Source organism: Megascapheus bottae, chromosome 8 (assembly GCF_031878675.1).
Source record: "Megascapheus bottae isolate mThoBot1 chromosome 8, mThoBot2.hap1, whole genome shotgun sequence".
NCBI lineage: Eukaryota > Metazoa > Chordata > Mammalia > Rodentia > Geomyidae > Megascapheus > Megascapheus bottae.
The window spans coordinates 68,445,241-68,459,696 of NC_143516.1; the positions used below are offsets into that span (position 1 = coordinate 68,445,241).

General features: G+C 42.0%; 1 protein-coding gene across 3 annotated transcripts in view; it reads left to right on the forward strand.

The window, feature by feature from the left end:
- Window positions 1–14,456, forward strand: part of Slc17a5 (solute carrier family 17 member 5) — a 51,007-nt gene that overhangs the window by 15,671 nt on the left and 20,880 nt on the right. For all 3 annotated transcript variants that reach the window (XM_090338545.1, XM_090338546.1, XM_090338547.1), the window contains 4 exons: window positions 126–359; window positions 6,072–6,159; window positions 11,284–11,370; window positions 13,366–13,484. In XM_090338545.1, coding sequence (XP_090194671.1) covers window positions 126–359; window positions 6,072–6,159; window positions 11,284–11,370; window positions 13,366–13,484 — 528 coding nt within the window. The remainder of the gene's footprint in view (window positions 1–125; window positions 360–6,071; window positions 6,160–11,283; window positions 11,371–13,365; window positions 13,485–14,456) is intronic.

A 14,456-nucleotide genomic window follows, 5' to 3' on the forward strand; every position in this document is an offset into this window, starting at 1 on the left:
TTTACCCACCTACTAGAATTCAAAACAGCAGTTGTCAATTTCCCTTCTTTGTACTACATGCCAGGAGAGGAGGGGGCTGCATGGGCAGGTCTCAGGCTTGACTTCTTGACTTGTTGATTTCACAGGGTAAAAGGTATCACTGGGATGCAGAAACTCAAGGCTGGATTCTGGGCTCCTTTTTTTATGGCTACATCATCACACAGATTCCTGGAGGATACGCTGCCAGCAGAGTAGGCGGGAAACTGCTGCTGGGATTTGGGATCCTGGGCACTGCCATATTCACCCTGTTCACTCCCCTGGCTGCAGACCTAGGAGTTATAGCCCTGGTTGTACTGCGAGCACTAGAAGGCCTGGGAGAGGTAACTATTTTGTCTCTTTAGATCTTATCCTGCATCTCATTCTCCTCTTGTTTTAAGGATACCATTCTTTGGTGTGAATATAAACCAAAAAGTAACTGGATAATAACAGATGAGAATGAATGTTAGCTAAAAATAGTAAATGCGGCCATAAAGGAAGAATACACAGAAATGAGAAGCTTTCTCAAAGACTGGAGAAAATGTTTTTCAGATTCTATGTAACTTATATCATAGGAAATAAGAAAATAAACTACTATTAAAACAGTAAAGGAGGCCAGGAGTTTGGCCTAGTGGTAGAGTGCTTGCCTAGCATGCATGAAGACCAGGGGTCAATTCCTCGGTACCACATACACAGAAAAAAGCCAGAAGTGGTGCTGAGGCTCAAGTGGTAGAGTTCTAGCCTTGAGAAAATTCAAGGACAGTGCTTAGTCCCTGAGCTCAAGCCCAGGACTGGCCAAGTAAAACAAAAAACAGTGAAGGACCAGGTATTTGTGGCTCACATCTGTCATCCTAACTATTCAGGAGGCTGAGATCTGAGGGTTGTGGTTTGAAGCCAGCCTGGCACTAAAGTCCATGAGACTTACCTCCAATTAAACACCAGAAAACTGAAAGTGGTGCTGTGGCTTAAGTGGCAGAGCACTAAACACCAAAAAGCCAGAAGGGGAGGTATGGGTCAAGTGCTAGAGCACTAGCCTTGAAAACAAAATCTCTGAGACAGTGCCCAGGCCCTGACTTTAACCCCCAGGACTGGCTTGCGCACGCGCACACACATACCCACACACCCACACCCAGGCCCTGACTTTAACCCCCAGGACTGGCTTGCACACACACACACCCCAACCAGTGAAAAATGAAGGCTATACCTCTTCAATTTTCACATTTTACCCAATATGCTATTGAGTTTCTTTTCTTCTTTTCTTTTTCTTTCTTTCTTTCTTTCTTTTCTTTCTTTTTTTTTTTTCTTTTGATGAGTCATGGGGCTTGAACTCTGCCTGGACACTGTCCCTGGGCTCTTTAGCTCAAGGCTACCACCCTACCCTTGAGCCAAGCCCCACGTCCTGTTTTCTAGAGGTTAATTGGAGATACAAGTTTCACATTCTTTAATGAGACTGGCTGGCTTTGAACTGCGATCCTTAAATCTCAGCCTCCTGAGTAGCTAGGATTCCAGGCGTGAGCTACCTTGCCTGGCTTTTAATACATTTTTAATAGATGTTTTTGTTTCATTGTAGGTGCTGGGGATCAAACCCAGTGCCTTGTACATACTAAGTAAGCACTCTACCAATGAACTTATACCCCAACCCTATTTTGAAGTTGTTTAATTCCCGTATTTTCCCCCCTACTTTTATGTACCTACATCTTTAAATAAGGATCTCTTTTTTTATTTGTAACTTTAAATGGCTCCCTATGAAAACTGGACATTAGTTCATTTTGCTGTCTTCATTTCCTCACCTCAAGCATGATGACTTCTATCTCTGGCATGTAGCATGAAGTTCACTCTGGGTGGTATTGTATTATGTTATGTGGAACAGAACATGAGCTACAGACAGAAAATCAGAATTTGAGTAATAATCCTACTGTATCTTAACAACAAGATTTAGTATAAATCCTAACCACTAAGCTGGAATTTTAAAAATTGGACTTAGGAGCCTGGAACATAGCCTAGTGGTAGAGTGCTCACCTAGCATGCACAAAGCCCTAGGTTCAATTCCTCAGTACCACATAGTCAGAAAAAGGCAGAAGTGATGCTGTGATCAAGTAACGGGGAGCCTTGAGCAAAAAGTGTCCAAGGATATTGCCCAGGCCCTGAGTTCAAGCCCCAAGACTGACAAAAAAAAAAAATGGAGCTGAAGCTAGGCGTGGTGATAGAAAACTGTACTCCTAGGTAGTTGGGTGCTTGAAGATCTCGAGATAGAACACTGCCTGGGCTACATAATGAGGCAGCTCAAGAGACTTTTACTCAGAATAGAAATTAAAAGGGGCAGCTGAGAATGTGCCTTAGTGGTAGAGTGCTTACATGCATGAAGCCTTGGGTTGGATTCCTCAGTACCGCATAAACAGAAAAAGCCAGAAATTAGCTGAGTGGTGGCTCACGCCTGTAATCCTAGCTACTTAGGAGGCTAAGATCTGAGGATCAGGGTTCAAAGCCACCCCTAGCACAAAAGGACCAGAGACTCTTTATCTCCAGTTAACCTCTAGAAAGTAGGGCTTGGCTCAAGGGTAGGACCGTAGCCTTGAGTTGAAGAGCCTTGAGTTGACAATGCCCAGGCCCAGAGGTAGGTTGCTAGCCCTGAGCTGAAGAGCTTAGGGACAGCTCTCAAACCCAGAGTTCAAGCCCCATGACCCACAAAAAAAAAAAAAAAAAAAAAAAGCTAGAAGTGGCACTGTGGTTCAAGTGGTAGAATGGGAGCCTTGAGCAAAAGAAGTTCAGGGACAGTTCCCAGACCCTGAGTTCAAGCCTCAGGACTGGTAAAAAAGAAAGAAAATTATATAGTAAGCTAGATCTAAGGTACACTGGAACATGATAAATTGTACAGAACTGTAGGCTTTCACACACAGTGAGACCAAAGAAGAATACTCCCAGAAGAAGAATACAGAAGCACAATATCTATGTATCTGATCTTATAAAAGAACATATCAAAATGAATTCCAGGAAATGGAAACAAGAGGGTTTTTCTCTGTGTTGTTTTTGTGTCTTGTTTGTTCATTTATCTGTCTTTGGGAGGGCAAGGGGTGATACAGAAATGGAGGAAAATGGGTGAACAAGTGCAGCAGTGGTACTAGACAAGACAATATGTTGAAAATGAACTATACAATTTGTGGGTGAAAATGAGAGGGAAATCCTGGGAGAGGTCAAGGGAAGGGGGTGACACTGTCCAAAAAGAAATGTACTCATTACCTATGTACTCACTACCATTTGTACCTCACCTTTAAAGTATCAATTAAAAAATGCAAATTAAAAAAACTTAGGGGCTGGGAGTGTCGCCTAGTGGTAGAGTGCTTGCCCAGCATGCACAAAGACTCCGGTTTAAGTCTTTAGTACCACATACATAGAAAAAGCCAGAAGTGGCGCTGTGTGGCCTAAGTGGCAGAGCACTAACCTTTAGCAAAAAAAGTGTTCAAGGACAGTGCCCAGGTCCTGAGTTCAAGCCCCAGGATTGGCCCCCCAAAAAAATTGGAAACAAAATACTTGCCCATCCTTGGTCATAGGATGGATATAGATCTTCCGTGTTTTAACAGTTACTAGCATACATTGAAAATTGCCAAATACTTTCAAGTTTTATCATTTATTCGAGAGGTCTTGTTTTGTTTTGATGTGTATAGGCACATCTAACTAGGGCTTGAACTAAACTCAGTGCATGAATGCTATTCCTTAGCCTTTTCATTCAAGACTATTACTCTACCACTTATGCCACTTCCTGTTTTTTTTGCTGGTTGATTAGCGATAAGAGCCTCACAGACTTTTCCTGGCCAGGCTGGCTTTAAACCATGTTCCTAGGATATCAACCTCTTGAATAGTCAGGATTGCAGGCATGAACCACGGGCACCCAGTTTCACCCAAATGTTCTTATTCTGTCCTTATCAATAAAAGTCTATAATTAAACCATTCCCAATTACAAAATAAAACTATCCCTCTAGTACCAGGTTGTTCTTGTCCTTGAGGGAATAAAATGTATTTGTTTGTACTCTATTTTCCTTTGATCCAAGTCCTGGGTCATATTGTAATTTTCTGTTTATGAAACTAATTTAACATTATAGCTTACTGTTTATATCACTACTGTTGATCACAGGTGACTTTTTTTCTAACTTGAAGTTGTGTTTACACAGAGGTTCTCTCAGCTTTCATCATTTTTCCACTATGTATCACATGCTTCATCCACAAACGGAGGTCAGCATGGTCCATCTTTATTATCTGATTTATTGTAAATATACCTCTATTCCCCCAGGATTTAGAATAGCAGTTTCCACAGCATAATTTCTTGACTCTGTAATGATTCATCAGTTACCAATATAGCCTAAATTGATGGTCTTTGCCTCTCACTGGTATTTCTTTTTATTTTTTTGTATGTGTGTGTATGTATGTATGTATGTATGTATGTATGTATGTATGTATTTTGTCCTTTGTGGGCTTGAACTCTGTGCGCCTGGACACCGTCCCTGAACTCTTCAGCTCAAGGCTAGCGCTCTACCACTTTGAGCCATGGATCCACTTCGGGTTTTCTGGTGGTTAATTGGAAATAAGAGGCTTTGAACCTAGATCCTCAGCTCTCAGTCTCCTGAGTAGCTAGGATTATAGGCATGAGCCACTGGCACCTGGCTATTTTATTTTCTCTTGTTTTTCATGCCAGTCCTGGAACTTGAACTTAAGGACTGGGTACTATCCCTAAGCTTTTTTTTTTTTGCTCAAAACTGGTGCTCTATGACTTGAGCCACAGCTTCAGGCTTTTTCAGTGGTTAATTGGAAATGAGAATTCCATGGACTTTCTGGCCAGTCTTACTTCCAACCATGATCCTCTGATCTTAGCTTCCTGAATAGCTAAAACTATAGGTGTGAGCCACGGTGACACCCAACTTCCTTTTTATTTTTTTTTCCAGCCCTGGGGCTTGAACTCAGGGGCTGAGCACTGTCCTTGGGCTTTCCTCAAGGCTAGCACTCTATCACTTGAGCCACAGCACCACTTCTGGCTTTTTCTATGTATGTCGTACTGAGGAATTGAACCTGGGTCTTCGAGCATGCTAAACAAGTACTCTACCACTAAGCCAAACTCCTGACCCTTCCTTTTTATTTTTTAAAGGATCAGTTGAAAGTACAAAGTATTATAAAGCATTTGCTTTTCACTCTGTTCACAATGAAAATGATAGGAAAGGAATATACTTTTAATAGATTGCAAACTGACCTTCTCTAGAGTGAAAATGGCCCTTTGATCTTTATAATAATTAGGCAAGATAGCATCTTACCTGATTTGTTGTTGTTGTTTTGTTGTTTTTGCTGATCGTGGGGCTTGAACTTGGCCTGGGTGCTGTCCCTGAGCTCTTCAGCTCAAGGCTACCACCCTACCCGTGGAGCTTCAGCTCTACTTCCTGTTTTCTAGAGATTAATTGGAGATAAGAGTCTCACAGTCTTTAGTGCCCAGGTTGGCTTTGAACTGCCCATCCTCATATCTCAGCCTGCCCAATAGCTAGGATTACATGTGTGAGCCACTATACCTGGCTTCAGATCCATTCTGTGTTCCTGTCCTGTGGGAGTCTCCTCATCTATCAAGTCTTTGTGGACCTCCTTTCTTCCATGTTCTGTTAACTCTTCAGATCAGTAATTGGCATCCACAAGACTATCAATAAGGCTATGCATAAACACTGACTGAATCCCCATCCATCCTTCCCCCCACCTATCTCCCATTCTCCCCACCTTCCCCCCCCCTCTCTCTTTCTCTCTGTTTTTCAGTAGTGTCAATGGTGAGGCTTGAAGCCAGAGTCTTGTATGTTTTCATTTGACTTTTTCACTCAAGGCTAGCACCACCACTTGAGCCACAGCTCCATTTTAAACCATGATCCACAAATCTTAGCCTCCTAAGTAGTTAGGATTACAGGCATGAGCCACCAGTACCCAGCTTCTGGTTTGATTTTTATCCAGAAAATTATTTTGTAACAAAATAGTCAATTTAAATCATTAGCAAAACTTGCTTGTATTTCATCAGCAGTATTCTTTCCCCTCTTTAGGGTGTTACATTTCCAGCTATGCATGCCATGTGGTCCTCTTGGGCTCCGCCTCTTGAAAGAAGCAAGCTTCTTAGCATTTCATATGCCGGTAAGGTAACTATTCTTATAAGATTTTGCTATAATATATTATATATAAACCAACATTGGAAGAAAAATCAGTGTCTTCCTGCCAGAATCATGGAATATTGGTGACTCCTTTGGAAGAAAATAAATTTTACAAGGTATAACTTCATTATTCATCTTTCTTCCTTTCTTTTTCCGTTTTTTGTGCTTGGTACTTGAAGTTGGCCTGGATGCTGTCCTACACTGACAACCTTTTTCACTCAAGGTTGTCAGTACCACTTGACTCATGCCTTCTACTTAACTACCAATTAACTCACTTCTAGCTTTTTGGTGGTTAATTGGAGATATAAGAGTTTCACAGCTGAGGGCCGGGAGTTTGGCCTAGTGGTTAAAGTGCTTGCCTAGCATGCATGAAGACCCAGGTTCGATACCTCAGTACCACATACATAGAAAAAAGCCGGAAGTGGTGCTGAGGTGAGGCTCAAGTGGTAGAGCTCTAGCCTTGAGAAAGTCCAAGGACAGTGCTCAGGCCCTGAGCTCAAGCCCAGGACTGGCAAAAAAAAAAAAAAAAAAGAGTTTCACAGCTGGGTGCTGGCATGGTGGCTCAGAATTGTAATTCTAGCTACTCAGGAGGCTGAGGTCTGATGATCAAGTTTCAAAGCGAGCCCTGGCATAAAAGGACCTGAGACTCTTATCTCCAGTTAACCTCTAGAAAACAGGGAAGTGTGGCTTGGGAGTGTGGGTAGGGAGATAGCCTACCCTGGGATAGTGCCCAGGCCCAATTCAAGCCCCATGACCTTAAAAAAAAAAAAAAAAAAAAAAAAAAAATCTCACAGACTTTCCTATCTAGTGCTGGCTTTGAATTGTTATCCTCAGATCTCAGCCTCCTGAGAAGCTAGGCTTACAAATGAAGCCACCACATTGTTGTCTTTTCCTGACTCAGCAACATACAGTAATGTGTATTTTAATTGCCTAGTATCATTTTCCCAATTTTATTTCCAACTATATTATTTATTCAAATAGTGGTTATAAAGACTGATGGGTTTGGCTTTGTTTTTCTTTTTTTTATGTATTTTTTGGGGGGGGTTGGTTTTTTTTTGTGCTTGGAATGATCCTAGGTCATTACACTTACTAGGCTAGTGCTTTGCCTCTTGAGCTATATCACAGCCTGAGAATGCTATTGTTGTTGTTGTTGTTTTTAATAAAAGAAAGGAAGGAGGAATTGCATTTTTTTTCCTTAAATTGTGGCTTCTAATGTGGTTACGGAATGAATATATCCTTTAGCCCTCTCCTCTCCTCTTCATTCACCTTTTTTCTGCTCATTTATTTGTTATCATTTTGAGCTACAGGTAAGAAAACATGAGCTTTCTTTTCTTTCTTTTTTTATTTTTTTGCTAGTCCTGTGACTTGAACTCAGGGCCTGGCACTGTCCTTGGGCTTTCCCAAGGCTAATGCTCTACCACTTGGGCCACAGAACCACTTCCAGCTTTTTTCTGTGTATATGGTAAGGAGGAATGGAACCCAGGGCTTCATGTATTCTAGGTAAGCACTTTACCATTAAGCCATGCTCTCAGCCCAACATGAGTTTTCTGTATGTGAATTATAAATTTGCCAGGTTACATAAAAATTTTATAGCCTTCTGGTTAGTAAATGGAAGCATTTCTACTTGACTAATTTTTTGTTTTTTATTTATTTTTACTGGATAGAAGAGAGGGTAGTTGTTTTTTGTTTTTGTTTTATTTTTTGCCAGTTCTGGGGCTTGAACTCAGGGCCTGAGCACTGTCCTTGGACTTTTTCCTCAAGGCTAGCACTCTGCCACTTGAGCCACAGGACAATTTCTGGCTTTTTCTGTGTATGTGATACCGAGGAATCGAACCCGGGTCTTTGTGCATACTAGGCAAGCACTCTACCACTAGTCCAAACCCACGGCCCTTGTTTTGGGGTTTTGTTTTTTTTTCCACCAGTTCTAGGGCTTGAACTCGGGGCCTGGGCCTGGGTACTGTCCTTGAGCTTTCTCAAGGCTCATGCTCTACCACTTGAGTCACAGCATCACTTCTGGTTTTTTTCTGTGTATGTGGTGGTACCAAGTAATCAAATCCAGGGTTTCATGCATGCTAGGCATGAAACTAGGCCTACTTTCCCAGCCCTGTTTGTTTCGTATTGAGAGAGATCGAGTGTAAATACATAACCTAGGTTAAGATTCACTACGTAGCCAGTCTGGCCTTCAGCTCAAACCTCTGTTCCTCATCCTCCCAAATGCTAGTATTTCTGACATATACCACCATGCCTGGCTCCATCTGACTAAAGGGGTGAGAAAAGAGGAAGGTAGTATAGGGGTTAAACTCTGGACCATACATTTGCTAAGCTGGCTCTCTAGGTTGAACCACACCTCCAGTCCTGTTTTATGTCTATCTTGTTTTCTTGTTTGTTTACTGGATTATGAGTTCGGACCTTGTACTTGCTATGTGAGTACTTGAGCCATACATCCAGTCTAGCACTGCTTATTTTTGAGACAAGGCCTTGCTTCAGCCCAGGCACATGCCTGAACTATAGGTCTCCAGTTTTGTGCTTCACTAAAGCTGGAATGTCAGACACAGTCCACTGTGCTCTAGCTTCTATTGAGATGTGATCTGAAAGAGTGTTATGCCTGGACTGGCCTGGGGCCATGAGCCTCCCAATACACCAGCCTTCTGCATAGCCTGGATGACATGCATGGAACACCACACTCAGCTCTGGATTGAGAAGAGGGTGCTACAAACTTTTTCTGCTCAAGCTGGCCTCAAGCCTTCTTCCTCTCTCAGCTTCCCAAGTAGCTAGGATTACTGGGACAGGCCAGCCTCAGGTCCCTGTTCCACCTGACTAATTTTAATTGCAGTGGTTGGGAAAGGCCTCTCAGTGGTAACTTTTAGGTTATAATCTGAAGAATAAGAACAAATCAGTCATGCAAAGAACAGAGAGAAGAGCATTCCAGCCAGTCAGAATAGCACATACAAGGACTCTCATGTACAAGGACTCTTAAAATCTAAGCATTCAAAGAAATTTGAGCTCTTAAAATAACAAAAGAGTTCAAAATTTTTCAAAGAAAAATCATTGTGGTTGGCTAGAAGAAGATAATGAATAAAGGAGATAATGGCAGAAGATAAAAGCTATTGAAATGAACACAAGCCATATCCTATCAGACCTTAATGTCTGTAGTGAAGATTCCACACCTCCTCCCAATATACGGGTAAAAATTAGGAAAAGTGTTGATGATGATGATGATGTTGTTGTGGCTTTGGGCTTTTTAAGACTGTGTCTCACATTATAACTGGATTTTCTTCAAGGCTTGTTCTTTGTCACTTGAACCACTGTTCTTTTTTTTTTTTTTTTTTTTTTTTTTGCCAGTCCTGGGCCTGAGCTCAGGGCCTGAGCACTGTCCTTGGACTTTCTCAAGGTTAGAGCTCTACCACTTGAGCCTCAGCACCACTTCCGGCTTTTTTCTATGTATGTGGTACCGAGGAATCGAACCCGGGTCTTCGTGCATGCTAGGCAAGCACTTTAACCACTAGGCCAAACTCCCGGTCCTTGAACCACTGTTCTACTTCCAGTTTTTTTGTTTTTTTTGGGTTTTTTTTGTTTTTTTTTGCCAGTCCTGGGTTTAAGCTCAGGGCCTGAGCACTGTCCTTGGATTTTTCTCAAGGCTAGAGCTCTACCACTTGAGCCTCAGCACCACTTCCGGCTTTTTCTAAGTCTGAGGTACCAAGGAATTGAACACGGGTCTTCATGCATGCTAGGCAAGCACTCTACCACTAGGCCAAACTCCCAGCCCCCACTTCCAGCTTTTTGATGATTAATTGAAGATATAAGTCAAACTGACATTGCAGCCTTGGCTGGCTCTGAACCGGATCCTAAAACCTCAGTCTCCTGAGTAGCTAGGATTACAGGCATTAGCCACCAGCATCTGGCTCAATTTCATTGTAAAAACATTCTTGCTCATGTGAGGTTGATGTGAGACATTGATGATAAATTCACAAACGGACCTTCCCCTTTACCTGTTGAATAAAATCTGAACCCAGAGCGGTCAAGATTGCTTAGTCTTCGCTACCTCCTTGCAGCTAGCCTAGAGCTTGTGCACAGTGCCTGGTATGAAGTTACTTACTCAAAAGCCACTCAGCCTATTTTCTAGCTGTATCTTCTATCTTTTTCCTTCCCCCAGAGTGAAGTGCTTAGACCCACTCTGCTTTCCTATTGCCATTCCATTATTCATTCTGTCAGACTGCACTCCCTTTTTCTCTCTTTGTTTCTATGAACCATACCTGTTTCAAAGTCTAGTTGCTCCTGTGTATCATTTCCTCACCTCTGAAGGTAAGAGATGATGTCTCCTGTATTAATTCTATGATATTCTGTGACTTCTTCTTTTTTTTGGTACTGGAGTTTAAACTCAGAGCCTCATAATTGCTAGGCAGGCACTCTACCATTGAACCATGCCTTCAGCGTTTTTTCTTGGTACCAGTATAAGGGCATCGAAGATTCACGGACTGTCCTGCCCTGGCTGGCTCAGGTCTCAGTCTCCAGAATAGATGGGATTATAGGCATGAGCCATGGCTGTCCTTCTGTGATTCTTCACACTTCCTAACTTGTTATGATTGCTTGTTTATTGTTGTCTTTAATATGGACTAAAACTTGAAATTGGAAATCATGACTCGTCAGTTTAGCTCCCATTGCATTTACTAAGATATCTCTGTTTGATAGTTAAAATGTATTTTTTTCTTTTGTTTCTGTGGCAATTGTTTATAATCTGGAGGAAGATTACCAAAAGCTTCCTTCTTATTTCAACCAATTTGCAATGTCAGGCTTTGTCTATCAAGCTTACAGACCATCCTTGAACTTTTCCCCAAACTCCCGGATTTCTATAACCGAGTACCTCAGAACAGCAAGCATTTACAGACTGCTCACATCCTGTTTCATATTATACCTCATCAACAGAACTAATGTAACTATACTAATGTATATGTTTCATATATTTAATGCTTGTGACTTGTTGCATCTCCTTCATATTTTAGTATGTCTTCCTGTTCTTCATCAGCTGTTCCAGTCCTCTGGGGCAATAGGGATGTGCCTCCTCTGCTCATCTTCCTCCTAAAATTTATGGTCTTCTATGTTTTTCTAGGAGCACAGCTGGGAACAGTAGTTTCACTTCCTCTTTCTGGACTAATTTGCTACTATATGAATTGGACTTATGTATTCTACTTTTTTGGTAAGTTTAAAATTTATATTTTATAAAATACCAAAAAATAATTGTTGATCAATATACATATAGTATGTATAATATATCACTGACCCACTGAAGTAATCTCCTAAACCACAAAGTTGTAAATCTCTGGTAACTTGTTTTTCAGGTTGTTACAGTTAAAAAGATCTAGCTGAGAGGTGGCATAATGTTAGTTTTGGTATATTTCTCAGTAGAAACAGTTCTTAAATCCTGGACTTAAATGTCACACTATCTGAAGTTGCAGTCTTGGGTATTATAAAAATATGTATCTTAGGGCTAGAAATGTGGCTTCTTAGTGGTAGAGTGCTTGCCTGGCATGCATGAAGCCCTGGGTTCCATTACTCATTACCTCATACACAGAAAAGGCCAGAAGTGTTGCTATGCTCAAGTGGTAGAGGGCTAGCCTTGAGTGAAAGAAGCTCAGAAACAGTGCCCAGGCCTTGAGTTGCCACAGGACTAGCAAAAATTAAAATTAAAATATGCATTTTAGCCCATTGTTGGTGACTCATGCCTTCCATCCTAGCTTACCAGGAGGCTAAAATCTGAGGATCACAGTTCGAGGCTAGCTTGGCAGGAAAATCTGTGAGGCTCTTTATTTCTAGTTATTCAGGGAGATACTATAGTTAGAGTTGTAACTCAAATGGTAGAGCACTAGCCTGGAGTAAAAAAGCTTAAGGACAGTACTGGCCCAGGCCCCAAATTCAAACCCTAAGACCTGCACAATTTAAAAAAAAAGAAGGGGGGGTGTGGAGGCTTGGAGTTTGGCCTAGTGGTTGAGTGCTTGCCTAGCATGTACAAAGACCTAGGTTCAATTCCTCAGTACCACATACACAGGAAAAAAAAAGCCCAAAGTGGTGCTGAGGTTCAAGTGGTAGAACTCTAGCCTTGAGAAAGTCCAAGGACAGGGCTCAGGCCCTGAGCTCAAGCCCAGGACTGGCAAAAAAAAAAGAAATATTTAGATAGTAGATTCAGTTAGATTCAGTAGATACAGTTAAAAGTTGTTTACTGGAGCCAGTTGTGGTGGCTCACGCCTGTTATCCTAGCTACTCAGGAGGCTGATATCTGAAGATTGTGGTTCAAAGCCAGCCCAAGCACTGAAGTCCAAAGTCCATGAGACTCTTATCTCCAAGTAACCACTAAAAAGTGAGAAGTGACACTGTGGCTCAAGAGGTGGGGCAGAAGCCTTGAGCTGAAGAGCTCAGGGACAATGTCCAGGCCCAGAATTGAAGGGGTAGCGGTGGGGGGGGGGGGGGGGAGGTAGAGTTGTTTATGCCCTAGTGATAAAGTGCTTGCCTAACATGCACAAAGCCCTGGGTTTGATTCCTTGTTACTACATACAAAGAAAAAGTCATAAGTGGTGCTGTGGCTAAAGCTGTAGAGTGCTAGCCTTGAGAAAACCCAAGAACAGTGAGTAGGCCCTGAGCTCAAGCCCCAGGACTAGCAAAGGAAAAAAGCTAGGCGACAGTGGCTCATGCCTGTAATACTAGCTACTCAGGAGGCTGAGATCTGAGGATCACGGTTCAGAGCCAGCATAGGCACAAAAGTCCATGAGACTCATCTCCAGTTAACTACCAGAAAACTGAAAGTAATACTATGGCTCAAGTGGTAGAGCATTAGCCTTGAGCTGAAGAGCTCAGGAACAGCGCCCAGGCCGAGTTCAAGCCTCACAACCAACAACAAAAAAAAGTTGAGGGCCAGGATCATAGCCTGGGGGTAGAGTGCTTGCCTAGAATGCTTGAAGACCTAGGTTCAATTCCTTGGTACCACGTATACAGAAAAAAGCAGAAGCAGCGCTGTGTGACCTAAGTGGCACAGTACTGGCCGTCCCAGGACTGGAAAAAAAAAAGTTGTTTACTTCAAAATGTATGGAGATACATTATAGCAATTACTCTGTTAAAATAATTGATTTTATTTCAAGACATACAAAAATGGCTGTTGGGACATTCTTATTTTGCTTTACTATTGTTTTTCTATTTCAAGGTTTGGTTGGAATAGTTTGGTTTATTTTATGGATCTGGCTAGTTAGTGATACACCAGAAACTCACAAGACAATCTCCTCTTCTGAAAAAGAATATATTCTTTCATCATTAAAAACTCAGGTATGGATTTTATTTATTTTAAAAGTTGATACATTTTAAGTGTTTGGTACAGTTTGTTTGGGGTTTTTTTGGGGGGAGGTAATTTGTTTTTTTCTTGGGTGGGTCAAGGGGCTTGAACTCTGGGCCTGGGCACTGTTCCTGAGCTCTTCAGCTCAAGGCTACTGCCCTTCCTCTCAAACCACAGCCCCACTTCCCATTTCCCAGAGGTTAATTGGAGATAAGAATCTCAGGGTCTTTTGTACCTGGGCTGGCTTTGAACCTTGATCCTCAGATCTCAGCCTCTTGAGTAGCTAGGATTACAGGTGTGAGCCACCTGCCAGTTTGGTACAGTTATTTAAGTGTTACCAGTTGTTTGGTTTTCTTTCCTCTGAATTTCAGATTGTTCAAGGAAGATACAGTTTAGCATAACCATCAAACAAAGGGGATACAACTTACCGTGACCAGCTTAAGTATCCAGTCACTCTTTCCATCATTCTCCTCCGTCCTTTCTACTCTCCCTTCACACTCATTTCCCTTTTCCTTTATCACATTGTGTATTGTGTTTGTCTCTGATCCCTTTTTCTTTTTTTCTTTTTTTTTTTTTTGGTTCTTATTGTTGGTCTTAGGGCTTGAACTCTGGGCCTAGGCGCTGTCTCTGAACTCATCAGCTCAAGGCTACCATCCTACCCCTTGAGCCACCACAGCACCTCTGGTTTTCTGGTGATTGATTGGAGATAAGAGTCACATGAACTTTAGTGCCTGAATGGCTTTGAACCACTATCCTGAGATCCCAGCCTCCTGAGTAGCTAGGGCATGAGCCACCACCCCACCACCCCCGGCCTTGCTCCCTTTTTCATTCATCCATTCCCCCTTATACAAGCTTCCTGGTACTTTTTTTTTTTTTTTTTTTTTTGTAGAATTTATTTGGAAGATACAAGACATAGCTTGCCTATTCAGGGTGTCTTGATACATAGGGTAGCTATACCATATATA